Consider the following 25,665-nt stretch of genomic DNA (forward strand, 5'->3'; position numbering starts at 1 on the left):
TCAGTACAGTACGCTTTCGTCTTTGTGTACAGTTCATACACCCCTTATGTAGTCCAATTATGCATGTTCGATGTAACCAAATGAGAATCGTAGCAGGATTCAATGAGCGATCCGCTTCATGCCAATGCCAATTAGGTTAACACCGTATATCCCCGATACTCTTCAGAGCCACTAGTACTGCCACGCTCACTCTCACTCATGATCAGTTTTAATGACGTATGCGGATACTCATACAATGATACTCGAGTACTCGTAGCGGAATGCGAATTGCGAAGTTGAGTTGGTGATGTTGTAAGTTCATATAAACATTACTTCATCTTCCTCCATCGCAGAAATACAATACATCATCCCCTCAGTCAGCCTCAGAGACACTCCATCCGAGCAAGATCCACTCGTCTATCGAAAACGAATTACCACCAGACCACCATGCCAGCAGTTGACCCACACTACCTCTGGGCCTTAGGCCACGGTATAATGCTAACCTCAGCGGGTACGTATGAATTCCTTCCGTCTCTCCATATGCCATCCTAAACGCATCGCTAATAACAAGCAATGGATAAATTGTAGCATACGTCCTACTCCAGACCGTCCTCTTTCGACCCACCCCAACCAAATCGTACAAACTCGCCTTCACCGGTGCATTATTGTCATACTCTATCGTAGTGTACAAGTCGCTCGGTAGACCTCAACTGAACCAGGCGTGGTTGAGGAGGGCATTGGTAGATGAGAATGTGCAGTACGCTATTTTGGCGCTGTACTGGTGGGTCGCTAAGCCTGTTAATGGTGAGTTGGTCGGTCTGGTTTGAGGAAGGGAGAGGAAGGGAAGAAGATCATCCTTAAGGAAAAACTAGAGGAATGATTCGGCGGAGGCGACATACATCGATGAACATAATCAACAATCGCTTTCCTAACACCACAAGGCATCTCTCTAGATATCACTTTGTGCTGATTATCCATCGTGTCCGACCAAAACAGTGTCGATCCTGCCCTTCGCGACATTCTCCCTATTCCACTGCCTCACATTCCTCCGAACCAACATCATCCCCAAATTCGTACCGTGAGTGTCGCCTCAAGCCCTGTCTTTTCTTCAACCTCTCCACAGTCAAAGGGTCATAGTTGATCGTGTTTCTCTCATTCATCAATCACAGTCCCCCACCTGCAGGTGCTCAAGCCAATGCTCAAGCCCAAAGACCGCCCGTACTTCTCGAGACCGTCTCCAGGAAGATCCAACTCTGGGTTAAAGGGAACTACGACGTGGCTATGAGATTCGTAGCGTACTGCGAGCTGTTGATTTGTGTCAGGTTGATCCTCGGTGTATTGACGTGAGTGTTGTGTTTTCCCTCTTCTCAGATATATGGGCGGAGCAACCAATAGGGAACAGGGACAATTGAAAAGGATGCGATACTCGTCTCTGCAAGTCATATAGTGAAAAAGAAAGAACCAAACGCTGATGATTCCCACCCACCCACCCACCCGCAGATTCAGACAATCATTCATCGCACCCCTCTTCATGGTCCATTTCGTCCGACTGCGATACCACGCCTCCCCCTTCACCAAATCGGCCATTTCAAACGTCAACACCTACATTAACAACTTTGTGGTTGGTAAACCTCCTGTAGTAGTGAATGGATGGAACACACTCAAGAGGGTCATATCCACTTGGGGAGGGGCACCCTTGATCGGCGGTCAAGGTCAAGGTCCTGCTCCGGCTGCTGGACCTGGTGCGCAAGGTGCGGCTGCTCAGGGAGGTAGACGATAGGGGTTTTTCTCCTGAGGGAATGGGTTATGTAGATAAGTCATAGTTCATAATTCACACGGGAGGCGAAGGAGACGGTAGTAGTTGACGAGTGAAGTGGAGTGGACTGGAGTAGGGGTTAGAAACTCTGTGAATCACTTTATTTAATTCTTTATATTTCCAATCTATGCAGCAAAGTACAGAACAAGCTTGCCTCTTGTCATGTCCACGAGACTCTCGGGAGGAATATACCTACTGTACTGCTCGTTCTTTGGTCAGACCGTCGAGATTGAGAATGGACTTGATTATCTTCGTGACTTGATGCCTGCGGACCGAGAGTTTGGATTATTACTGATAAAGGCGGGTGCAAGCAGCTCACTGAGTCTGCACAAGAACTCGCAATCTGTATCATTACTTGCGATTGTTATTTGTATCTTTGAATATGCATAAAACAAGTTTTGCTTAATATTTGTAATGTTGTAAAAAGTTGAAAAATGAATGACAAAAAAACCTCCTCTTTCACCTCCCAGTTTCCATTATTGATAAATTTGTATTATAGTTTCAAATACAAAAGTACAGCAACAACAAAGAAAAAGGCCCAACTATCTTTCCCCTCTATCCTTCCGCTGGAATAGAACATAGCATCAAATTCACAAGAAACTTTCCAGTTCTTCTGTCCTCTCTTCCGATTGGGGTATCGCTTAATGATCGATGATGGAGAGGTTACCGGTGATTAGCTTGTTCTCGAGATTCGTTCCATCGGGAATCATGATTTTGTTTCCCTCGTTGGCGACGATGATACATGTACCAGCTAATCTCACACCTTTACCGAATGAGACGTCTCCTGCGACGGTAAGGTGGTCGAGCTCGGTGATGTTGGGGATGGACTTGAATCGTTTCTCGAAGTTCTGCAAGTCAAGCAGACAGATCAGCATCATCCCTAAAAGGATAGAGGAGAATCACCACTCACAGCAACCTTCTTGAATTGGTCACCAAGCTTGACAACGGGAGTACCACCGAATTCTCTTGATTTGTCCATGGTCAACACACCGTGTTCAAGGTTGTAAAGTTTGGACTTGATCAAGAGGAGATCACTACATGCTGTTGATCAGCGAGCTATTATTGTCTATATGACATTTTACTCACGAGCATGACTTGACAGGCAAGAATCGAGATCTAGGAACGTTGATACCAATAGCACTGTCGAAGTGCTGTCGCGATTGTTGTCAGCTCAATTATGGCAATGAATGCAGGAGCTAAGCTCACCTTGATGGCAGCACCGATAGCAGTCTCAAGTTGGATAACGGCTTGTCCAGCGTCGGTAACCTAGTTGTACAGTGTAAGCTACATCCGAAAGATTCTCTCACCACAACTTACCTTGTTGTTGACAATGATTTCGAGACTGAGGGCATCTTCATCCATGACTCTCTTGATAGCTTTCAAGTTGCACCAGATGTTGTTCGTGTTGACTATGGACCCAATCAGATGCACAGTCAGCGTTGCTCAGCGGACCATGCAGATATCGAGACGTCTACTCACAGATCTTGAACTTTCTGGTAGAGCAGAATTCGTCCAAGTGGTCCTTTGGTACTTGAGCAACTTCGAGAAGTCTGGCTTTACCTTCGTAGTCAATGATGGTACCACCCTTGACATCGGCCTTGGTCTTGTCGGTGACTTCCATGACGTATTCGGCTTGAGCGTCAATCATAGTTTGGAAGATGTTGAGATCGACGACGGCACCGAGGTTATCAACGTTGGAGATGAAGATGTACTCTTTACCCGCAGCGATGAGCTTGTCGAGGAGACCGGAGTTGCTACATGTATTCGATAGGTCAGTGATCAGTTCCCAAGATATGAAGAAAAGCCAAATAGACACATCACACTCACGTCAAAGCATCAAAGATATCACCGTGTCCGGGAGGGTACCAGTTAGCCTTATCGGAGGTAGTCTCCTTGGGGCAAGGGAGGAGGGATTCCTTGTCAACTCGGGGGTATCTAGATTGGTTGAAAGTGAGGATGTTGATATTGTGGTTTTGGTATTTTTGGATGATTCGAGCGGTATCTTCATCGGTGTTGAACGAGTTCATGAGGATGAAGGGAACGTTGACGTTGTATTTCTCGTTAAGGTGCTATTCACATTATGCAATCAGCACATCAGTTTCACGAACGTGTTTGGTTGGGACAGAGAATGTCAATGCGTCTTCAGGGAAGGTACTTGAAACTCGGACTCACCTCAATTTGTCTAACGGAGAGATCCAAGAAAGTCATACCTTCCCTAACCTCGATGATGGACTTGGGACCAACACAACCCATGGTAGTTCCCAAACCACCGTTAAGCTTGAGAACAGCAAGCTTGTTGAGGATCGATGGATCAACGTTGGGGAGAGCGGCGTATGGTCGAACTTGCTCTGGCTTGGGAGGGTTGATCTTCTCCCAGTCGCTGGGAACAGTGACATCACGTCAGCTCAACTCAGTGCGAAGTGGGAGAACGCAAACGCGTAACTCACAGCTTTTCACCCTTTGCTCGTTCAGTCAAGAATCGGTTGAAGAGCAAGAAGAAAGATTGCATCTCTGCTTCGAAGATCTGTTACGGTGGTGGACAAAACCAATGAATCAGCATGGTTCACGCTTAATCCCAGTATGTACGTGCAAAACACGCGATTCTGTAGAGAGACAGGTGATCCGCAGAATGACTCTCCACTCACCTTCTTCTTTTGAGCATCAGTCTCACCAGAGACCATCCTGTTGAGCTCGTTTCTCATGGTCTTAGCGGCCACACCGGTGGTAGCGGATTTGAAGTCCTGTTGGTGGTAGGAGGGGTGTGTGGACACGATGGTAAGGTAGGAAGCAGGGTATGTGTGTCATGACAGTGAGAGAGACAGAGGTAGAGTGGTAAGAGAGAATACGAGTCATCAGCATATTATCCTTCATATTAGTTACATATAGAGAGTAGTGGAGTCAAGCAGAGCAATGAGAACGTGAACGTGCGGACGTACAATGGCGGAGTGACCTCTTTGTCTGACATCCTTCTTACCTGGTTCTTGGAGAGTAGCCATTTTGAAAGTGGGTTATGGGTCTGTGATGAGATACAAGAGAGAAAGGAGTGTGGGATATAAGTAGGTATGAGAGATGGAATGGAATGAATAGAAGTAAGAAGAAGTAAAGAGAGAGAGAGAGAGAGAGAGAGAGATGAATGTAGTCTAGTGGGGGGAGTAACAGGTTCAAAGTGGGACCTGGCGGAGCACTTGGTAAAAAGAATGACGCGCTACATCCCATCCTACTTGATTCGACGTGGCGCTGTTCAACCCACCCCACCCAGCGCATGAGCCGCATTCTAGTTGGTCTAGAGCATCAATGTGCATTCAGGGTAAGATGGCCTTATTACGTAAATGCGCCATACTAAAGCTGAGTAGAGTTGCCATTTTCGGATGCTAACTTGACAGGTGATGGGGAGTGGTAGTTACCTGTCTCGGAGTGGTTTGTACTTTATCCTTGCAGATCACAAAGATTAGCTAATGGGTGATAGGTTGACTGCACTTGTTGGTTCATCAAAAAAGTTACTAACCCTATCCATCTGATCAGATGTCCACTTTCGGAATGATGGTATGATCAAAGTGAGATCTAAGATAGTTTGACCAAATGAAGGAATGCCATCCCTCGATGTATAGGTACTGCATGGATAATGCTAGCATTTCAACTTGCTCAATCTAGATTTCAATTATCACGATCGTCCAGTCGAACGCAGACTTCCTTTCGTGGATGATACAACATGAAGATGCATGAAGGACAACGACCATGCTGAGTGGAATGCTACCCACAACGACAATGACAATGACAATGCTGAATGCACAGAAAGACAACTATTTATATTGTGACCAAGCTCATCTGGATGAGAAAGCAACGCAATGCTATGAACCACAGGAAATACCAAACACCACACGGAGCTTCCATCCTCGACAGAGCACGATCGATCACTTTGAAATGGAATGTCTAGGTTTCGGTGAAGGCATCGAAGGCTTGACGACCGAAACAGACATCATAGATGGGAAAAATGTTCGTTTCTTCTTTTCAGGTTGGTTCGAAGGTGACGATGACGAGGATGCCTATGGTACCACAATACGTTAGCGACTCGGCCTAAGAAAGGAAATCAAGGTCATATTCACTCCACCCACCTCACTAACATCTGAGATCCTCTTTCTCTTCTTCTCATTGACGTTTGTCGCTCCATTGGGGGTCGAAGTAGACGAAGTTGACAAGGGTTTCAAGCCCTCCACATCTTTACTACCGTTACTATACTTCACATCCTTCACCACTTTCGTACCCCCCGGCGTAGATGACGAAGAAGGTTTGATCAAAGATTCTTGATGGCTCTTTTCTCTATTCGCCTCAGAAGATAAAGGATAGACCATCTTCTCCTTGCCTTTTCCCCTATTCTCTACAAATCCAGATCCAGATCCACCCTTCTTAGCACCAACGGTAGGACTAGTATTAACGTTCAATATCAATCTAGGAGTCTTCTTCTCCCCACTACTACTACTACCACCAGGAGCGATAGGTGAAGACGATGACGTTGATACCGCCGGTTGCTTGTCTTTGCTCGCGGGGTTATCCAGAGTGTTCTCGGTGACATCAAGCGACGAGGTCGAATTTGATCCGGAGCCCGATGCAGTAGGTTTCGGTTTATGGTATTGCACGAAATCGAATGGCGGGGCAATGAACCGAGTCATGATTGGAGTTCTGACTATAGTGTATTTGTCTGGTCCGGCATATCCTTCTTCAATATGTGTCGAGGGATTTGACCGGGAATACGCAACTCTGTCCCCGTCTCTCTTTGCAGCAGGGTTGGTGGATGACGAGGAATCAGGGAGCTCGATTCCAGAAGTCATAACGTGCTTTGAAGCCTTGATCGTCTGAATGTTGGGCGAATGGTTGACCTGAGCCTAAACAAATATGGAAAGAACAGTCAGCTCGACTTGACCAACACAAGACGAGATAGCACGTTGACAGCATAAGACAACGCTCACCTTGGCTTTACCTTTACCTTTCCAATCCCCCTCATTCTCAAGCGTCAAATCAATAGGCGAGATTCTCCCATTAGACAAATTCCCATTCTGCAACTGGGATTGGGACTTAGCCAATTTCTTCATCGCAGCCTTTTGATGTTTACCCGATCCCAGCGGTCGACCCTTCTTCCTCTTCACAGTTGACTCCTGTCCGGAAGCGTTCGAGTTATTCCCTTCATCGTTATCTGATTCATCGGATTCAAGTGTCAAATCAATGATAGGTGTTCTCTTCGTCGACGAGGAACCGGAGGTAGCTCCGGTTGGAGCGCGTTTAGGCGAAGGGGTAGCTTTGAATGGTAATCCAGGATAAAATTTTCGATTTGCAGGTGAGATGCTCGTGCTTGAGTGATTTGTGGAGACTATTTTCGGTGCGATAGGTCTAAAAGTAGTCGAGGTGGATGGCAGTTTCGTAGTCGACGCCGAGGTTGATGTTAATGACAAACGAGGCTTCGAGATTGAGGTGGAAGGGGAAGAGGAAGGAAGGGAAATTCGTGACTTTGGTAACTTCGAAGGAGGGAGTACAGATAACACAGGTGAAGTAGCCACTTCCATCTCATCATCTTCATCCTCAGTTCTTGTCCTCGGTATCAAGACAATCGGTGTCTTCTTGTGATGCTTTACGAGTGATCTTGGGTCAACTATAAGCTCCGTACTAGTTCCAGAAGAAGATACGACCGAAACGTCCCCCTCTTCTTCTTCTTCCTCCTCCTCTGCTGGTTGGTTGCCATCTTGCTCGTTCCCATTGCGTTGATCAGTAGTCTCCACAGGAGAAGAAGGATCAATACCCATTTGTTCCAATTTCTCTCTCTGCTCTTTACGAGCCCTCTCCTCCGCCAACTTCTTCATCTCCTCTTCATCCTCTCTCGCTCTGAACCTTCCTCCCCGTCGCGTACCAGATAAGACCTGGTTCTTCTCCGCCTCCTTCTTCTTGATCTCTTCCTCGGTGAGATAAGCATATCTACTCCAAACTCCCGAACCTTTAATGTTCTTCGCATCCCTCTTCTTCTTCTCTTCCACCCTCAATCTCCTTTCCTCCTCCTTAGCTTCCTTCTGAGCCTTCAAAGCCGCCTCCCTAGCTTCAGCAGCAGCCTCCTTGGCTTCTTGAGCGGACCATGCTGCCTCTCTGAGAGATTCAATGAAGAACTCCTCGGCGGCAATTTGATCACGTAATCGACGGGCTTGTCTCATAGCTTTCGTTTCGGTCGCTGCTGTTTCTATTTCTACTGTCTCTATCGGTTTGACATATTTAGGTTGTTTGCTCAGCGTAGGAAGAGGTATAGTCGAGATTTTGCGTGGAATAAACCCATTTGGAATGAGATGTTGGGGCGGATACTCTCGCACATCTTGAGGTCGATGGGATGGCCAAGGGAGTTCAAAGATGAATGCGTGTCGAACACACCTGTCGAGACCAAGTATCAGCATCTTTATCTTTCAAATCTCGTAATTCTTGATAAGACGTGAACTGACCTAGCACAATGCTCAAAGTATCTCCCGTTGAACCAGATCTGCTCAGTAAGGGGTTTAGCACAAGTAGCGCACCTTGGAAAATCGCTCGGCAGATCATCCGTGATTTCCGTAGACTCCTCGTCATTCTCTGATGGGTCGACTTTCTGATGTTTTTTTGGTCTTTGGAGAAAAGACCAGGGTTTCATATTTTGAACTACTTTCCTGATCACCCTTTCTCTCCTGGGGTGAGGATCAATAGGAGAATCAGGTTCGGAAGCTACGCTCTCATTCATCGGAGAAGGCGGTAAAGTGATTTTCAGGAGCTTCTTCTTGGTGGGTGTAGCGCCGATCGATTCAGACCCATCTTCATCTTTGGACGGAACGGTTGAGCCTGTTTCTTCTCCATCGCCGTCGATCTGACTGGGTCCAACAGTGGCGATCGATCGATCGTCCTCGGAATCATCAGGTTTGAGACCATTGACGACGTTTCTGAGGGAGCTCGGTCCGAGGTTCTTCATTTCTCGCACGACGGATTCACGCATATCTGCTGACGTTCCTCGACGCGATGGTCCAGCTGATGAATCCCTTGAATTTGATCTCGAGTTTCGTCCAGAGACAACGGTGGATACAGGTGTGAATCCACCTTTACATTGCTGTTCACAGGTGAGACAGAGACTTTGTATGAGGTAGAAATGATCATCAGCCTTTTGAGCCTTGAAAGGAGACCTAGCGAGACTTACCACTCGATGTTATTTCGACCGACTGCGAGAAAGGTGGGTCAGCAAGCGAGAATCAGGAAGACTGGTCGAGTCCAAACATACAGTAGTTTTCACCGCTGCGCAAAGGAAGCAAGGGAAGTTAGCAAAGCGCTATACAATCTACATCGGTGATAGGCTGGAACTTACTAGAACGTAGTCAGTTCGTCGCCCACTCTGATGGGCTTCAAGACCCGGAAAGTGACGTATTTCCCTTGTCTCAACAACTCCACATTGGGGTTACAATCGTGCTATATTCGACGTTAAGCCTCTATTCAGACCGGTACTATAAGATCACTCACATTTAAGAACCTGGCAGGACCCAAGAAAAGCTGATAACATCTCTTCAACCCCGACCACACAATACTGAAATCTCTTCTTTTCGTCCTATCACTCCTCCTCTGACCCTTCCTCGTATTACTATCAACCTCTTTCGATTTCCCTTTATCCCTCTTCGCATTTGTCACAGAGGAATGTAAAGACACATCGTCGTCTTCCTCATCACTTCCTTCTCCCGCATCTGAATCCGTCTCTTCACCAGCAGCTTCCACAGCGACAGCGAAATCCTCTCCAATCTCCATTTCCTCTCTCCACTGATCAGGTAAGGGAACCACACTTCCCTGTAATTCGTGCATTACCAGTCCAGGCGATAACGGCCTCGTAGCAAAGATCGCCAATTCGGTGTGACCGGTCATGAACGAATATCGAGAGGTGAGGTGGATTTCGAGTCGAGAGTTTGGTGATAATGGTAAGAGGTATCGACGCAAATGTCTAAAGTAGGAAATATGCAGTCAGCAAAGATTCGCGCAGGAGAAGGTGCAATTGAGTGGAAATGTAGAATAGCAAACGCACGAAACGAATCGCTCCCTCTGATTCTCCGTCATTTTACTCTCAAGATGAGACTTTATCAGATGGAATCTACAGCGTAAATAGGATTTTAGCAATTGTGGCTACACGTTGCAATCTTACAGGTCATGGAGGGATAGAGAGGCATAAGCTCACTCCTGTAATTTCTGCATAGCACCTTGTAGATTCCCTTTAGTTACGGTCTTGACCACAACGAGGTGTCAGTCAAGTAACAAAGAAGGAAAAGGAAGGGGTAATCACCTCTTTAACAATATTCAACACCTCATCCGTCTTGAAAGTCGGTCCAACAAACTTGACCTGCTGGGGATGCACACCCAACTTCGTGTTTGGCATACAACCCAGCTGATCTACAAGAATCCATGATAACAAATCATCATCCGCCGAGAGGTCTTCTGCAGGGTGTGGTAAGAGGTCTTTATCGATTATGACTTTTTCTTTTTCCTTTGTTGGCGGAAGTAAAGACTGTGAGGACGATGGTCTGGACATTATCGATATGGGTATTGAAGGTGAGGGTGAAGGTTTGATGTATTCCTTCGCTCTTTCCTTGCCCTTGTCTAGTGGTGCTGCTGGTGGTAGTATATCCCCACCCTCACTGGAGATGACCACTTCGATCGATTCGTCGCGTGATATCGATGTTGACATGACGATTTGTTTTTGTTGTTGTTTTATCCCTCAAGTCGGCTTCTAACACCACATGTATGTATGTTTTCCAAGTTCTGCAGATACCACTTCTAATGAGGAGAGAGGAGAATGAGAGAATGGATTATAAGGATATACTGAAGGAAGGTGTTGAATGTATATGTATATTTTCCTCTTTTTCCAATGTTTCCAATGTTTGAGGCAATACGCAAACAACAATACGAGAGAGTCCTAGTAGTACGAGTGTTATGATCCAACGTAGTACCAGTACCTGTACCAGCAACAGAGTGGTTTTTATGCGGTGGTGCGCGAAAATGATCAACGCGTCTAGTCTGCTGTTTGTATGGTAACTAGCTACACCATAGCTTTTTACCCTATCTCACCCCGAATCCGAATGTTATTTTCACTTTCACCTTGTCTCCTCCACTTTCCATCTCCATCCACATAACTCTGATTTGCTAGCTTGGTTGATGGCCGTCATGAGACTCTCTCAGGTCAACAAGATTCTCCTGGGATCATGTATAGTAGTCGTACCTTGTAAGTGCACCTTCATTCTTCATAGATATCAGCCGAGAGGGTACTCAGAGTATACTGTCATATCAATAGTATCATTCTACGGCGGCTTAGCCATTAAAGAGCATTACCTATCTAATGAGCTGGCTAATGTCGCCGAGAGGAGATCGGCCCCTCATGAACGAGCGATGAGAGCGAGGATAGTACAGTGAGTCAAAGCGCTCCCTCGATATCTGTGGTCTTACGCAATCAACGCAGGCCGCCGGTATACCGTTTGATCAATCGAGAAGCTGACTCTGGACTCTTCTGATTCATCATAGACTCGAGCAAGAACGTAAAGAGCTACTGAAAGAAGGTGAAGATCTTGATGCGAAGATACAAGCCATGAAGAAACGGATGGCTACTGCTTGAAGCACAGCGACTGAACTCCTCGGTACTGAGCTCAAATAAACGAATTTCCTCTGTACCTCGGCGGAGGATCTTCGATACCTGTTTCAGCAAGATATGGAAATTCACATAGTTACGAGTAATAGCGTCATCATCCGATTGTTGTACACTAGCACTACCTCCCCAGCACCACACATGTATGCATTTCACCTCAAATGAGTATATCGTCATACCATGGTCGGTCACCCGCGAGAAAAGAATCTCCAAAGTCGTCTACCGAAGGAGTCTCCCATAATATGTGCATCAGCTGAAAGCAGCCAGGTGGCCGTGGTTCATATATTACTAGCTCGGGAGGTCTCTGGTATGAGGGGCAAATGTTGACTGCTCTTATCAGCACTTGAACCCATTCTACTTGGATGACTCTAGCTGTTCATGTCGGCACACCGAGACTGTACACTGATCTTCCCTGTCAGGCTGAAGGTGACACGTAGGTGAACTCCAAGCTCTTGACTATGGTCACCTGTCGTACAGTCGGCCGTACACACAACTCCGATCAAATCAAATTATATCATGTGATTCAAGCAAGTCGATCACCCTCGCCATTTGCAGGCTGATCCATAGAATCTGGGAGCCTGACTACTGAACGAATGCATGAGCAACATGATCCATTCTCTCCCGTAGCTGCTATGCCATACTCGACACATACAGTACACTACCATCAGCATTTTTTTCTCTTCTTCTCATACCTACTAGTAAATGGCAAGAACACGCACTCCTTGAGCGGAAAAAGCTGTCCGATCGGTTCTCGCCGCCGCTTTGCCTCTTTCCCCGCTGTCACACGGACCGAGCCCCGGTTTATTCATATTTCTTCATGTTATCGGCTGATCGTCGGTCCTACTTTACCGCACCATGCTGCTTTACATTAATTGTTGTATACATGTTAGTTCAGGTTAAAAGTTTACCAGATAAATATGTATATATAGAGAGAGATGGGGCGGAGACACCGCATGCATCTCTGCTCCTTTCTCTCTTCGTAGAACACAATAGAATAGAACACTTAGAAACGTTGAAAGTACAATAACACAACAATGGCAGACAGTTCGCATTCCCTCAGTAAATCCGTGCTCGGTACAGACGCCTTGAGCATACCTAAATTGTTTGACGTGAAAGGATGGGTAGCTGTTGGTGAGTTCTTCTTCCCTCTCTACCTCGCACGCATGCTCAGGATGCTGATCGAAGTTGCTGGATGGATGTAGTGACGGGCGGCGGAACAGGCCTGGGATTAGTGACGGCAGCTGCTCTCGCTGCGAATGGAGCACGAGTCTACATCACTGGAAGGAGGCTCGAACCCCTCCAACAAGCTGCTAAGGAGGCTTCGTCAGGTCAGGGAGGGGGAGAGTTGATTCCTATCCAGGCTGATGCAAGTACCAAGGAGGGTATTCAGAGTACGTCCTTATACCTACTGTCTTTCTTCTCGTCAGTGGTATGGTAGCTGATGATCAAGGGGGGAATAGAGATGAGAGAGGTCATTGAGAGTAAGGAGAAATGGGTTAATGTACTCGTCAACAGTGAGTATCAGCTGCTTCCTCCACTTTCCTCAGGTGCACAACAGCTGACCGTTGATCATGATCTCTCTATAGACCACGGTGTATCTCTCGGCCACGCCGATCCCAACGCCGTGGAACAGACCCCAGAAGCATTATCCAAGGAGATGTTCGAGAATGAGACATTTGATCATTGGTATGTATCATAATACAGTTTTAAGCTATCTTCTCCCCCTACTCTCCCCGACTTATCTCGACTAGTCGGAGACTTTCTTGGGTATATACAGATCATCTGACTTCTCCGGTGACTTAGGCTCGACGCATACCGAATCAATACCGCTTCATACTATTTCACTTCATTCGCCTTCCTCCCCTTATTGTCAGCAGCCAGATCAGTCGGTAAATTCCCAGAACCTGGTAATATCCTCAACCTTGGTTCGGTCAGTGGGATATGCAAGACCAGTCAGAAAGGTCAATTCAGCTACAACGCCAATAAGTGAGTTTATCTCCTCTCCCTCTTTTCCCGTACAATTGCCCCCAAATACATTGGGGGGCGCTACAGAAGCGAATATGTGCTGATTATCATTCGATGGATGATAGAGCCGCTACCATCTCCCTCTCTCACCAACTAGCTACCGAGTTCGCCCGACGAGACCTCGACGTCCGAGTCAACGTGATTTGTCCGGGATACTTCCCCTCTGGCATGTCCACTATCGAGGATGAGCACCTGGGCTCGTCGAACAAGAAGTACTTCAAGGAGAGATGGGGTACCCCGTTCGGCAGGGCTGGGAACGCTGTGGACTATGCTCAGAGCGTATTCTCGCTCGTCACCGTGAGTTACGAGTTACAGGAGGATCAATCCTGTGGTGATCCAAGCTGACTTGCTGATCTGACGCTAGAACCAATATGTCACTGGGGCTGAGCTGGTCATTGATGGTGGTTGGCTCTTGGTTCAACGTGAGTGAATACTAACTCGATCAGTTCAGATCGGGGATGTGTACAACAGGGTGGCTAATGACTGTTTTCCATGATCTCAACTAGCTTTCTAAGACTTGTGACTATCGGATAAGATCGAAGGATAGGATATTGGATTTCGAATGGACAATAATAACATGAATCGAACGTTATGCAGGGAAATATCAATTTCGACTGAACACCTACGCGAAACTCGAAGACTCAGTGTGAGCTGGCCACGATACATTGCATGATCGATCACCGTGCTATTGGTTATATTCCAATCTGGACTACTTCGACTGACCGACCGTTCTTCATATCTCAATTTCTCACTGAACTGACCAGCCACGGATGGCACTGCGTTCATCAAATGTTCTTCAGGTCAATCACTAATCAATACATATATAAAGCTTTCTCTGCGCTCACTAACCAACAGTTCTTCATCACTCATCCAGATCACCAAAACCAAAACCCAAAAAACATTCTCATTCTCTTCCTTTAACGACAGCTTTACGAACCTTCACGACTTTCTCTATCTCAACTAACGATCTCATCTACCAATACATCACGTACCAACCATCAACACCCTTTTAACCCTAACCCCAATTCCAACTTAGTCAAACACAATGAGAACTTCAATCATCGCTGCTCTTTTCCTCTCTATCGCCACCGCCTCGTTCGCTTCTCCCGTGAAGACCGACTCGGTCGATAAGAAGGTGGCTTCTTACGATACGCCTAAGAATTTTCATCAGGATTGCGATAAGCATAATGTCCAGTGTAGTGAGTGCGATGACTCATGCTCTACATTCTCAAAAATTCGAGACTCGTATTGGCTTTGTATTCGATTTGGACTTATATCTTATCTAATGATTGATCGTACAGACGCAATGAACAAGGACGTCTACAGCTCAGTCAACCATGGTTCAGGGGCGGTGGGCAAACAGGAAGGTCACTTGGCTCAGACCGGGGTATGTTCCCTCCTATTCACTGCTTGAACACCCTCTTTCTGGCTCAACGTGATGCAGATATACAGAGAATCCCGCTGATAGGCTAATCCAACGCACAGTCCCAAATCGCCGCTATGGAAGGTCAATCCGACCTGTCCAAGACCCTTGCAACCGACGGTCCAGTCATCCAACACGATCTGCAAGGGCGGGACCACGGCCACTCGGAGCTCAACGAGGGCGTGAAAAAGACTAGCTCAGAGATTTACCCGCAGGGGTTATTGGTCGAAGGGGGTAAACTCGTTCAAACTCAGGGTGGGGCTGCTGAGACTGCTGGGAAAGGGTTGAACACTGTGAGTTGTCTACCTCGGATGTTTACTGCTGAGTGACACGACCAAGCACGACTTCTCACGGCGTATAGAGACATAGACTAATGTATTTGGTTGAACACTATGTAGATGGGCAAAGAAGCCAACGGAGAAGCCAAGACCGCCTCGAACGGTCGAAAAGACCATGGCGACTCGGTCGTGAATGCTATTATCAGCTAACCATCCTCCTCCGTCTCTACCAATGTATCTTTGCTCGTTGAGTAGTGACATATTCGGTAGACGACTGGAATTGGTTTGACCTGGTGATTGGTCAGTGTACATCTGATTTATCCCTGTAGCTGAGCGTGTAATCGAAAGTGAGTGAGAGAGAGAGAAATGTCGCTCGTAATGCATGTTGTAAACCTCGCTCGTCTCTAATTCATAATTTATGCCAACTGTGTTAATTGATATGTTACGTAAGCCCAGCATTGTGAGCTTTGCAACGTTAGTTAACCCTGTTTGTGCAATGTTGATACGCGATTATTTCATCTTTCCATCTCTTGAGGTATTCTGCATCTAGCACGGTCATCTAAGCAAATCATTCGGAGTATCGCAAAATAGAGAACGGCTGGAGCTCAGAAGTAGTAGGAAGTAGAACAAGCAAAGATGTCACATTGTGAGTCTTCCCCCTTCTCTTCCTTCTCTGAATCTGGTATTCGGTCGACGTGCTAATCAGATTATATGTACGTGTCTGAACAGTCCGAAGGAATTACGGTAGATTCACTAGTTCATCAGCGAACGAGCACTATCAGAGGCAGCTGACTGCTCCGTGGGTATCTTCCACTGGTCAGCTGTATGAATGGAATTGAAATAAGCTGATTCCTTGGGGTTTGGAAGGGTGAACAAATGGAAGAAACAATGGGTTACTCCTATCGGCCTCGCACCTGAGAGTTCTTACAAGGTGAATGACCTCTCTCATTTTGTTCTCCCAGATTATGTTAAACCACATTGATCGGTCAGGAGGGACGATGCTGATGAGTGGTGGATGGGTAGATATGTAAATGGGTCAAACAGAAAGAAAAGGTACGTGATCTGGACCCATCTCATCAACTGTTGTTTCAGTGAGACTCGCATAGATGATAGCTGACGAATGGACTTACAGGCCAAACTCACGGGGGCGATAGAAGTGGATGATAATACACCAGTACCAGATGAAGGGGACGAGGAGGAGGGAGATGATCAAGGCGAAGGAGAAGATCAAGAGATGGAAGAGGATGATCAGGAGCAAGAAGGCGACGATGATGAAGGAGAGCCAGAGGGAGAGGAGGAAGAAGAGGCAAAGGGGACTACCACCGTTGCGCCTACTCCTGCTCCCGCTCCCATATCCGACCCTGCTACCTCACAAGCAAATGCGGGGGATATACCGAAGGCAGAGGGTATCGTCGAAGCGACGATATCGAAGGAAGAAGTGATAACAGAGACGGAGAAACCCTCTACTGAAGCTGAACCCACCCCAATAGCAGCGGAAGAGAAAGAAGGGAACCACGAATCCACCATTCCCACGCACAATCCCATCCCATCCAACGCCATTGAACTTCATCCCATAGCGCCTTCCTCTACTGAGACTGGTCTAGGAGAGATAGCTACCACCGAACCTGTCTTAGAGCTGGAGACTCGTCCGGCTGAAGATGCAGCCATACCGGAGGAGAAGATGGATGTGGAAGAGACGACTGAAGAAGGTGGAGCAGCGGTGGAGGAGGATAAGGGACTGGTACATGGGGAGATGGATGCTCCCACGCAAGCATTGGAGGTTGAAGGTGCTGAGGTACCTAGGGAGGTGGAGAAGGAGTAGGGAGTCTTTGTATGAATAGGATGTATTGTATTGCTTATAGTCATATCGTACAAGTTTCGAGGTATATCAGTGAGAAGATCCATCGTCTGACTCGACCTGTGATTCAGAACGAAATGACCGCTCCTGAACGAGATTGTCATGACTCTCATTGGTGAGCGTATCATTGCCCATTCATTTCTAGCTATCCAATATGCCCCTTCTATCCACCTATATGAACAGTCAATCACTTCGGTCCCTCGATCCCAAGGTTATCAGGTCCAAATGAATTAGGTAACAATTCCTCCATTGACATCTTCACTACGAAATTCTTCGCTTCATCTCCATCGAGGCTGTTGAGCCAGCTTGGCTGTTCGGATGGGTACTGCGAAGAGACGAAATATATCGGTACCTCGGGTGAGAGGAATTCGCGGAGGAATTGTCGACAAATCCCGCATGGAGAGGTTGTTGGCGAGGGAACGTCGCTGAGCACAGATACAGATCTCAGTCAGACTTCTTTCGACAGACAGGTAGACATGGGGTGTTTTGTGGTCAATGATGCCCATTGACGCTATACTCACGAAGATACAGCCACTGCTATGAACTTGTTCTGACCTTCGCTCTGTATTATATGAATTCGTCAGCAATGGTTTGAATGGATGGTTCATGAGGGTCGACACTCACAACAGCTTTCACTACTGCTGTTCTCTCTGCACATATGCCGGCACCTTTTCCGAGATACAACAGTCAGCACAGATCCGAGTGATTGTTCGCCTTCTCGAACGACATCGCACTGCACCTTCTCCCTTCACTCCTTTCCTGACCTCGCTCAACTGCTTCACAATATATCCATGAGACATCCCTTTATTCGACCAAGCTGACAGCATCCCTTCTTGACTCGCCATACCCTTACCTTCCCTCCTCCCCGAAACGATACACAAGACATACCGTAAGAAGCATTCTCGACGTTACATCCACCGAATATCTGTCCATCGGCCGTAAGCAGTGCTGCACCGACTCTGCAGTACATGGTCAGCTTGTTGATCGGAGAGGAGTTCAAGCTTACGACAGCTTACCTGAACTTGGAGTAAGGAGCATAAGCTCTATCTCGATCTGTATAATTTGACAAGACAAGTTATCTTAGCTGGTTCATTTGAGGAAGCGGATCATTAAGCAGCTGCGTCGGTCAGAGATGATATACTCACATGTCAAAGAAGCTCTTATGAGCTTGTCCAGCTCTGGCGCAGATAGAGATGTCATGTTTTTTTTGGCAGTATATGTTTAGATTGAACAGACAACGAAAATGATGGATTTCAGTGGGAGAAGTGCAGTAGTTCTCGTTGGAAATGCAGGTGGACACCAAAATGCGGAGACTCCAGATGTGGATTGTGTGCTTAAATGGGCGGATCAATCGATTTTTACATGCAGCAAAATCCGAAATTCTCTTTGTCTTCGCTTGAGCCACCTTTCAATCTTTCAATATCCCAATCAAAATCAATCTGCGACATTCTTTCATCTTCCACTTTCACTCCCACATATCACAAAACAAAATCACAGTCTCAAAAACAGGTGCATGCCACCTCGTCTATCTCTCATCAACGCATCACGAAGAAGCTTGACCAACACCACTAGACCAGTCACTTCTAGCCTTTTCTTTCCCTTTGTTTCCTCTGTTGTACATTCTCAAAGAGAACTTTCTCGCATCACTGTAGCTTCATTCACATCCACCTCTTTTAAACTCGCTAAACCACCTAAGAAGATGGCTCCCAAGAAGAAGGTCGAAGAACCCAAAAAGGTCATCCTTGGTAGACCAAGTAACAACTTGCAGGTGGGTCATGAATATTCAATTAGTGAATATCAATAAATCAGCTAATCGTTCTCCTGACGTGATGTGTAGATCGGTATTGTCGGTGTGCCAAACGTCGGTAAATCCTCATTCTTCAACACCCTCTCTCAAACGGATTTGGGTAAAGCTGCCAATTTCCCATATGCCACCATGTGAGTGTTTTCTCGACCACTCATCGAAGCAGAATCACTACTAACAGTTTTCTTACTCTTTTCCAGCGACCCAGAAGAAGCCCGTATCCCCGTCCCAGACGAGCGATTCGACTGGCTCTGTCAGCTGTACAAACCCGTATCCAAAGTACCCGCCTTCCTCACCTGTGTAGATATCGCTGGTCTCACGGCTGGTGCCTCGACGGGTGCAGGTCTAGGAAACGCTTTCTTGTCCCACGTCAGATCCGTCGACGGTATCTTCCAGGTCGTCCGAGCGTTCGACGATGCGGAAGTTATCCACGTCGAAGGTGATGTTGATCCCTGCAGGGATATGCAGATCATCTCGACCGAGTTGAGGTTGAAGGATATCGAGTGGGTAGAGAAGGGATTGGAGCTTGCCAAGAAGAATGCTAGGTCTGCTGGTGGTGTCAGTTTGGCCGATAAGGCCAAGAAGGAGGAGGTTGTGAGTTGGTTTACTATTTCTATTGTCAGTTGTAGAAACAATTCGGATACTGATGTCACCTAATCATCTCCTAGGCTATCGTCGAAAAAATCTTGAAACATCTTGTTGAGGATAACAAGGACGTACGAAAAGGTAACTGGTCGAACAAGGAGGTTAGTGGTGATTCCCATTCTATCATTATACAAATCCGCCTATCTGCCTACTTCTGCCTGTCAACCTTCAACCACCCCTTTTGCCTGATGAAACAGAGCTCTGCTCTTTAAACCCAGCTCATCGATGTGGAGTAACGCCCAATTATCAAATGAGAGAAACTTTATTTTACTGATCTACTCCAACCATAAATATCCATGTTACATGTAAAACACAATTTTTGAAGGGTGCTGACTTTATCATTGATATGGTGTTAGGTCGAAGTCATCAACGGCTTGAACCTCCTTACTGCCAAACCCATCACCTACCTCGTTAACCTGTCCGAGCGAGACTTCGTAAGGAAGAAGAACAAGTGGTTACCCAAGATCAAAGCTTGGATAGATGAGAACAACCCCGGAGACTCCCTCATCCCATTCTCGGTAGCTTTGGAAGAGCGACTAGTCAGGATGACAGATGAGGAGAAGGTCGCCGAGGCTGAGGCTCTCGGGTTGGGTAAGAACGCCAGTGCTTTGGGTAAGATCACGACGTCGGGTTATGCCAGTTTAGATTTGATTAGGTATTTCACTGGTGAGTGAACGCTTTCATCACTAACAGGTAGAGTGGACTCAGGACCAGGTCTAATATTCGACTTTTGTCTCTTGTAGGAGGTCCTGATGAAGTGCGAGCATGGACAATCCGGAAAGGAACCAAAGCCCCCGCAGCAGCCGGTGTCATCCAGTAAGTTTGCGCCCCACTTGGAGAAGAGGCAACGATGCTGATCTACTTGCGCCACAGCTCCGACTTCGAAAACAAATTCATCTGCGGTGAAATCATGGCGTACGATGATCTCAAAGAGTACGGTACGGAAGCCGGTGTCAAGGCTGCTGGTAAGCTTAGACAACAAGGTAAACCTTACGAGGTGGTCGATGGGGATATCTGTTACTGGAAGGCTGGTCAATAGGTTGATTGATACAGTATATAGAGGTAGAGAGGAAAGAAGATATATTTATTGATGCATATCTATGTATGGTCATTTGATTCGATCGAGGGAATTTGCGGAGATTGGGCATTGCCGTATGATAGTTGTCATTTCTGCGCTGAAGGAAAAGTCCAGAGAGGGATTATATTGTGTTGACGATCCGCCAATGAGGTACAACATAGAATTATTACTCAATGCAACCATGAACATCAAAGAACCACACTACCCGTACATCGAACAGGGTTTTAACGCAGTATGACAATGGCAATGGCAAATATGAAAAATTAGCAGATCCCTATAGTATTCCTACTTTGAAAACTGAAGGGAAAAGCAGAAGGAACAGTATTGTACAAATGAAACACGTCATACCTGGTTGTTAAGAGGAGGAAGGGATAATTGAAATGACCGCCATGACCTCCTTCAGTCGAAAAACCTTCTGACTTGAGGGTGCAGTATTATCAGAATTATTGGATGATATGTGATGAGACGGAATCCAAGTTTTAGATACACCCGTCAAGAAAGAAGAGAAAAGAAGGAAAGAAGATAGAATCGTTAATTTATAGTATAGTAAATCAGTATATCCGCAGATTAGACCATCCAATTGAACGTCAGTTCAGATACCCAAAGCGCACGAACCACCTTCATTTCCTTTCCTTCTCCTTGTTAAACATAAAGTCCGTATACATACAGTACCAAGCGTCAAAATCTATACAACACCAACCACAACAGTAGCTCTAAGACTACATTGTCCGTACCGTCCATTGGTACTGGGTACCTCACCAGACCAACCCAGCACACCATCCCCATCCCCATCTTCCTCTCGAGGCGGAGGCGCCTCATAAGTGGGTACACAGAGGTATTCTTCCGATTTGAGTGCAGAAGACTTCCAACCCCAACTTTGGGATAACGCGAAACTATCCGGTCCAGAGGTGAATCGGATCAATGCTGTTCCGAGAGCGGAGGCACAGGAGATACTGAAGAATGCCTTTGTAGTTGATCGAGTATCAGTATAGGGTGCACCATCATGATTATTCCCAGATGAACTTGAAGCTGGAGCATTGGAAGTGGGTGAAAATCCAGTTGTAGGTGGTGAGCCAGGTACGACCATAGGTGAGGTTGACAGATTCCTTGTATGCGATGTTACTGGCGAAGACCCTCCGATGGGTGGCGCTAGCGGAGGAGCCAAGCTGTTCAAGGGCGAAGTCGTAGAGGAAGAATCGAACCGTCGAGGAGAAGATGGTTTAGGGAATGGTTCGTTGGGCGATTGTCTATGCAGATACACACCCAACTGTAATCCCTTTTCCTTCCGCTTGATCATCTGGACATAACAGTTGAAATACGACCCGGCGTAGAAATGCGTAGACGAATAGAACCGTTCTTTCTCGGTCAACTTGTCCACGTCGAAGAATTCCACTGAGAATCTGTACGGCTCAATCTTGGTCCACCTCTCTTCGTTCCCATTCCCAATGGCCATTCTCGAGTTGGAGAGTGAAGAACCATCTTCCAAACCCAATCCTGAGAACATGACCGATCCACCCTCGTTCACCCATTTATCTTGGATCTCCTTGCCAGTCATCTTATCGCCCATCAGTCCGAATGCTGTTCTTTCCCCTTGGGGGGGTGGTCTGGCCTTCTCGATCGGTTCAGATGAAGCTTGGAATGGAACTTCAAGAGGATCAGGTCCGAAATCTGGCATATCGCCAAGAGCGGTAAATTGCATTGAAGAAGCTTGATTCAACAGTCCACTAGCGCCGATCTTGTGCGTCCCATCTGTAGGAACAGCGTGCCATACTGTATTTTGAGATGAATGAAGCGAAGGTAAACTATCGATAGTCGATGAAGGAGAGGAGTGTCCCCAAGTCGAGGAAGAAGGTATAGCAGGACTGGGCACTCGACTTCGCGGTGCCGGTCGACGCTTTCGACCACTTGTGCATATTGCAGTGGTGGTTTGCGTGAGGCCAAGCTCATTTTCATCGTCGACGGTTGTGGGTGATCCAGTCTTTTCGTGAGCGGTCACTCGAGATCGGAGGTCAGCTGCAGCCCAATGAGCGGCTTGGAGGACAGACAACGGGGCATAAGGTAGATGAGTGGAGGGATCAATATCGGCAGCGATGGTCGACAAGTCGTCGAATGTCTGCATCCACAAAATCAGCATCAGAAACTGCAAGTTTAGCAAGTGGCCAACTCACCATGTGAGGATAGTATATCCCTTCCGCAAAAGTCTTTAACAATTCCGCTTCCTCCTCTTCCCATTCCTCCCAAGACTCATCAGCTTCGTGTAATCCAGTACCACTCGCTGCCAGACTAATATCACCAGCATCTTCGTTGTCCTCATCCCATCCCGATCTTCTCAGATCCAACACCTTTCTCGCAAAGCAATATCGTTCCATTTCGCCAGGAACGAAGAAATAATCTGAACTTATGACCGCTCGAACTAATTTGGCTGGTAGACCACCATGTCCCCAGATCGTGAACGCGGGTGAGGATGTCTCAAGCTCGGCGTTCAAAAGATCGATACCCCATCTGGCTAACCAGCAACAACAAGCTTCACCGATCTTGTTCCCTACTACTCCATAGTAATGCGGTAACGAGGCAGCGTCGGTCGAAGTGAACGAGAACGGATCATCACGAGTTGTATGGGTGCTTCGCATTGAATTTGATCTTGAAGGTAATCGAAGCGAAGGTATGGGTATTCCACCATGTCTGGCCGATTCCTCACTACTATCACCGATCTTCGTCCCGGAATCACTGGAAGATCGAGGAGTATGTCCAAGCGTACTTAATTGATTCTCCACCAGATCTTCATCCGAAGTCTGACGAGACACATAAGACCGATCGTGATCGTCTTCCTCATTCTGGATATACTTTGCTATGCCCGAAAGCGCCTTTACGCCTTCCTCAGACTGTCCAGGAAACTCCTCGTCCTCGATACCGTCACCAAGGGCGAACGAGAGGTATCGACCCACAGTCAGGGGCCCTACAGTTCGGAGGATCGACGCTAGGACCTCGCGCATGAATGCTCCATGGCCTAGATATATCGTGGTAGCGAGCAAAGAGAGGAGAAGTCGGGGAGTGACCAGTTGAGCCTTGTGAGGTATCGAGGAACGCAGGGCTAAATAGTCGGGCGAGGGGATATGGGGGAACGAAGGTGTAAGAGGGTAGGCTGCGGTGGGAAGCAAGTCGGTTGGGAATTGAAGATGGGGATGAGAAGAGTATAAGCGAGATAGGCAGATCCTGTGACACACTCATCAGTACATTCATACGTTTTAGTGTGTCACAGAAAGTAAAATAGAGATGGGTCAGAAGTGTCACTCACTCGAAAGCAGCTCTCGTGATATTGGGATCATCAAAAATCAACTCCACATCATCTCCATTCCATTCCTCGTCTGTGTTTACCTGGTCCCTCGCTTTGCCTTTGCCTTTTCCACCGCGCCTCATATTGGGATGATTCTCAGAGAAGCCGCCTAGAAACAAGGTATGAAAGAAGCCTGCGAAATAGCGAGTCAGCATGCGCTCATCACTGATGGAAAGTAGCTATAACCTACTCGTCTGCACCAATACCATCCTATGTACATGATAACATACCCCCCATTTCTTAACCACCAATCTCACGTCTGCACAAACACCCGTCAAGAATGACTGATACAAGTGATCTTTGATATGTGAGCTGGAAGGTATAGGGGCGATGGCGACTGTTGAGGTTGACGTTGAGGTTGAGCTCGGGGGTTGTGGTGATTGAGTACGGGTCGTGTGACTGGTATGAGGGTGAGTATGGTGTTTAGCGGGAGTCACTGGTGTGACCGGCGTAGGAGGTGCCAAGAGCGTTGGGACAGGTCTAGGGTTCGAAGAAGAGGTAGAAGTATTTGTCGTGAGAAGGGAGTTATTCGATGTGGTATGTACGTTGGTAGTCACACGAGATAAAGCTGGAGAAGCAGGTCTGAACCCTTCTGTCCTTCTACTAGGCGTTGAAGTGGGAGTAGGCGAGGGCATGTTGAGTCTCGCACCAGAGCGTCCAACAGTTACTGAAGGTGATTCTCTAGAAGTAGTATCGGTCCCCTCACCCGACCCTCTAGCTCTGCTCGGGGCGGTACGAGCTCTAGCTCTCGATAACCTCGCTGCGCTCACGGCAAGCGGTGAAGGTACAGGAGGAGAGGTGGATCCAGCCAGTCCAGACCCAGCCGACGTATTCCCAGTCCCACCTCCCGACGTCCGTCTTTCGGTGCCATTACCTTCCGACGAGCCTCCTCTACTCATACTGACCATCTGATCGAATGTGACCTCCAGCCGATCGATAGGAGGAGAAGACATCGGACTAGCAGCTCTGGATCCTTCCCTTGATGTCCTTTGAGCTTCCTGCGCTCTCAGTGATAATTCGGGGAACGGAAGGATCTTAGGATGTGAGCCCGATCGAGCTTTGGTTTTGATTTTGGGTTTGGAAGTGGAAGTGGAAGTGGAGGGTGAGACATATCGGAAGGATGAAGAGGAGGAGGGGCTCGCTCGAGCTAATGAGGGGCGGGGGAGACGGGATGTCGAGGAGGGAGTGGTCATTCGTTGTGGCTGTGGTGAGGTATGCTAAGTGTGTATGTATCAGGGTGAGATGTAGCTGTTAAGTGGTATAAAATGAGATGGAGGCAGAGTGAGCAAGAAGAGTGGTTGTAATGTTGTACGTTGTATAGCAGATGGAGGAGACTGCGTTGTTATGGTGGTTATATGCTATATGATTTATAATTCCCTAAAACAGGCCAGGTTGTGCTCATCCCCTTCGGCCTAAATCAAAACAATTACACCGGATACCATGCTCATATTACGTTGAACCACCCATTAAGCATATACTGCATGGCATTCCAGTTACCCAGCAAAGGCACTCGAACCACTCAGCATTGATGACAATATATACTATACATATCGCTGAGGTGTACAAGTATAAATATATAGTCAAATAGTCCACTTCATCCCCTTCGAATCGTACATTACATGGACAACAAAGAAGCAACTGTACAGATCCAGTTTTAACACCCCTCTCTCCATTCTCTCCATTCTCTCCTCTCAATATTCTCAAAGTTGTTTTTCATCGTTTAGATTGTATTGTATAACTATAGGGATGCTATATCACATA

The 25,665-nt window shown here is 47.0% G+C and overlaps 10 protein-coding genes across 10 annotated transcripts; 6 read left to right on the top strand and 4 right to left on the bottom strand.

The window, feature by feature from the left end:
- Window positions 1-426: 426 nt before the first annotated feature.
- On the top strand, window positions 427-1,759 carry I302_104260 (uncharacterized protein; the record flags this gene model as incomplete). Its single annotated transcript, XM_019189625.1, has 5 exons — window positions 427-490; window positions 568-783; window positions 976-1,057; window positions 1,149-1,322; window positions 1,480-1,759. The coding sequence occupies 5 exons, from the start codon at window positions 427-429 to the stop codon at window positions 1,757-1,759; spliced, it is 816 nt and encodes a 271-aa protein (XP_019049187.1).
- Window positions 1,760-2,436: 677 nt separating this feature from the next.
- Window positions 2,437-4,791, bottom strand: I302_104261 (uncharacterized protein; the record flags this gene model as incomplete). The annotated part of the gene is made up of 11 exons (XM_019189626.1): window positions 2,437-2,643; window positions 2,706-2,829; window positions 2,882-2,946; window positions 3,002-3,061; window positions 3,113-3,204; window positions 3,275-3,549; window positions 3,623-3,864; window positions 3,968-4,175; window positions 4,243-4,319; window positions 4,441-4,536; window positions 4,732-4,791. The coding sequence occupies 11 exons, from the start codon at window positions 4,789-4,791 to the stop codon at window positions 2,437-2,439; spliced, it is 1,506 nt and encodes a 501-aa protein (XP_019049188.1).
- Window positions 4,792-5,706: 915 nt separating this feature from the next.
- I302_104262 (uncharacterized protein) lies at window positions 5,707-10,508 on the bottom strand (the record flags this gene model as incomplete). The annotated part of the gene is made up of 11 exons (XM_019189627.1): window positions 5,707-5,838; window positions 5,908-6,675; window positions 6,760-8,197; window positions 8,266-8,919; window positions 8,985-9,006; window positions 9,066-9,079; window positions 9,150-9,250; window positions 9,302-9,770; window positions 9,852-9,917; window positions 10,002-10,048; window positions 10,107-10,508. The coding sequence occupies 11 exons, from the start codon at window positions 10,506-10,508 to the stop codon at window positions 5,707-5,709; spliced, it is 4,113 nt and encodes a 1,370-aa protein (XP_019049189.1).
- Window positions 10,509-10,984: 476 nt separating this feature from the next.
- I302_104263 (uncharacterized protein) lies at window positions 10,985-11,429 on the top strand (the record flags this gene model as incomplete). Its single annotated transcript, XM_019189628.1, has 3 exons — window positions 10,985-11,042; window positions 11,112-11,226; window positions 11,339-11,429. 3 exons carry the CDS (start codon window positions 10,985-10,987, stop codon window positions 11,427-11,429), a joined length of 264 nt encoding a protein of 87 aa, XP_019049190.1.
- Window positions 11,430-12,493: 1,064 nt separating this feature from the next.
- I302_104264 (uncharacterized protein) lies at window positions 12,494-13,914 on the top strand (the record flags this gene model as incomplete). Its single annotated transcript, XM_019189629.1, has 7 exons — window positions 12,494-12,590; window positions 12,662-12,850; window positions 12,920-12,973; window positions 13,046-13,145; window positions 13,263-13,445; window positions 13,550-13,781; window positions 13,849-13,914. 7 exons carry the CDS (start codon window positions 12,494-12,496, stop codon window positions 13,912-13,914), a joined length of 921 nt encoding a protein of 306 aa, XP_019049191.1.
- Window positions 13,915-14,529: 615 nt separating this feature from the next.
- On the top strand, window positions 14,530-15,395 carry I302_104265 (uncharacterized protein; the record flags this gene model as incomplete). Its single annotated transcript, XM_019189630.1, has 4 exons — window positions 14,530-14,683; window positions 14,786-14,871; window positions 14,970-15,200; window positions 15,306-15,395. 4 exons carry the CDS (start codon window positions 14,530-14,532, stop codon window positions 15,393-15,395), a joined length of 561 nt encoding a protein of 186 aa, XP_019049192.1.
- Window positions 15,396-15,821: 426 nt separating this feature from the next.
- On the top strand, window positions 15,822-17,007 carry I302_104266 (uncharacterized protein; the record flags this gene model as incomplete). Its single annotated transcript, XM_019189631.1, has 5 exons — window positions 15,822-15,831; window positions 15,915-15,984; window positions 16,053-16,116; window positions 16,209-16,238; window positions 16,318-17,007. 5 exons carry the CDS (start codon window positions 15,822-15,824, stop codon window positions 17,005-17,007), a joined length of 864 nt encoding a protein of 287 aa, XP_019049193.1.
- A 223-nt stretch (window positions 17,008-17,230) lies between these two features.
- On the bottom strand, window positions 17,231-18,243 carry I302_104267 (cytidine deaminase; the record flags this gene model as incomplete). Its single annotated transcript, XM_019189632.1, has 6 exons — window positions 17,231-17,468; window positions 17,565-17,605; window positions 17,668-17,711; window positions 17,932-18,002; window positions 18,060-18,096; window positions 18,189-18,243. The coding sequence occupies 6 exons, from the start codon at window positions 18,241-18,243 to the stop codon at window positions 17,231-17,233; spliced, it is 486 nt and encodes a 161-aa protein (XP_019049194.1).
- A 499-nt stretch (window positions 18,244-18,742) lies between these two features.
- On the top strand, window positions 18,743-20,531 carry I302_104268 (GTP-binding protein YchF; the record flags this gene model as incomplete). Its single annotated transcript, XM_019189633.1, has 7 exons — window positions 18,743-18,811; window positions 18,881-18,981; window positions 19,048-19,441; window positions 19,516-19,593; window positions 19,849-20,158; window positions 20,236-20,308; window positions 20,366-20,531. The coding sequence occupies 7 exons, from the start codon at window positions 18,743-18,745 to the stop codon at window positions 20,529-20,531; spliced, it is 1,191 nt and encodes a 396-aa protein (XP_019049195.1).
- A 724-nt stretch (window positions 20,532-21,255) lies between these two features.
- I302_104269 (uncharacterized protein) lies at window positions 21,256-25,097 on the bottom strand (the record flags this gene model as incomplete). Its single annotated transcript, XM_065869834.1, has 4 exons — window positions 21,256-22,683; window positions 22,739-23,783; window positions 23,866-24,037; window positions 24,095-25,097. The coding sequence occupies 4 exons, from the start codon at window positions 25,095-25,097 to the stop codon at window positions 21,256-21,258; spliced, it is 3,648 nt and encodes a 1,215-aa protein (XP_065725906.1).
- Window positions 25,098-25,665: the final 568 nt, after the last annotated feature.

This window comes from Kwoniella bestiolae, chromosome 2 (assembly GCF_000512585.2).
Source record: "Kwoniella bestiolae CBS 10118 chromosome 2, complete sequence".
Classification (NCBI taxonomy): Eukaryota; Fungi; Basidiomycota; class Tremellomycetes; order Tremellales; family Cryptococcaceae; genus Kwoniella; species Kwoniella bestiolae.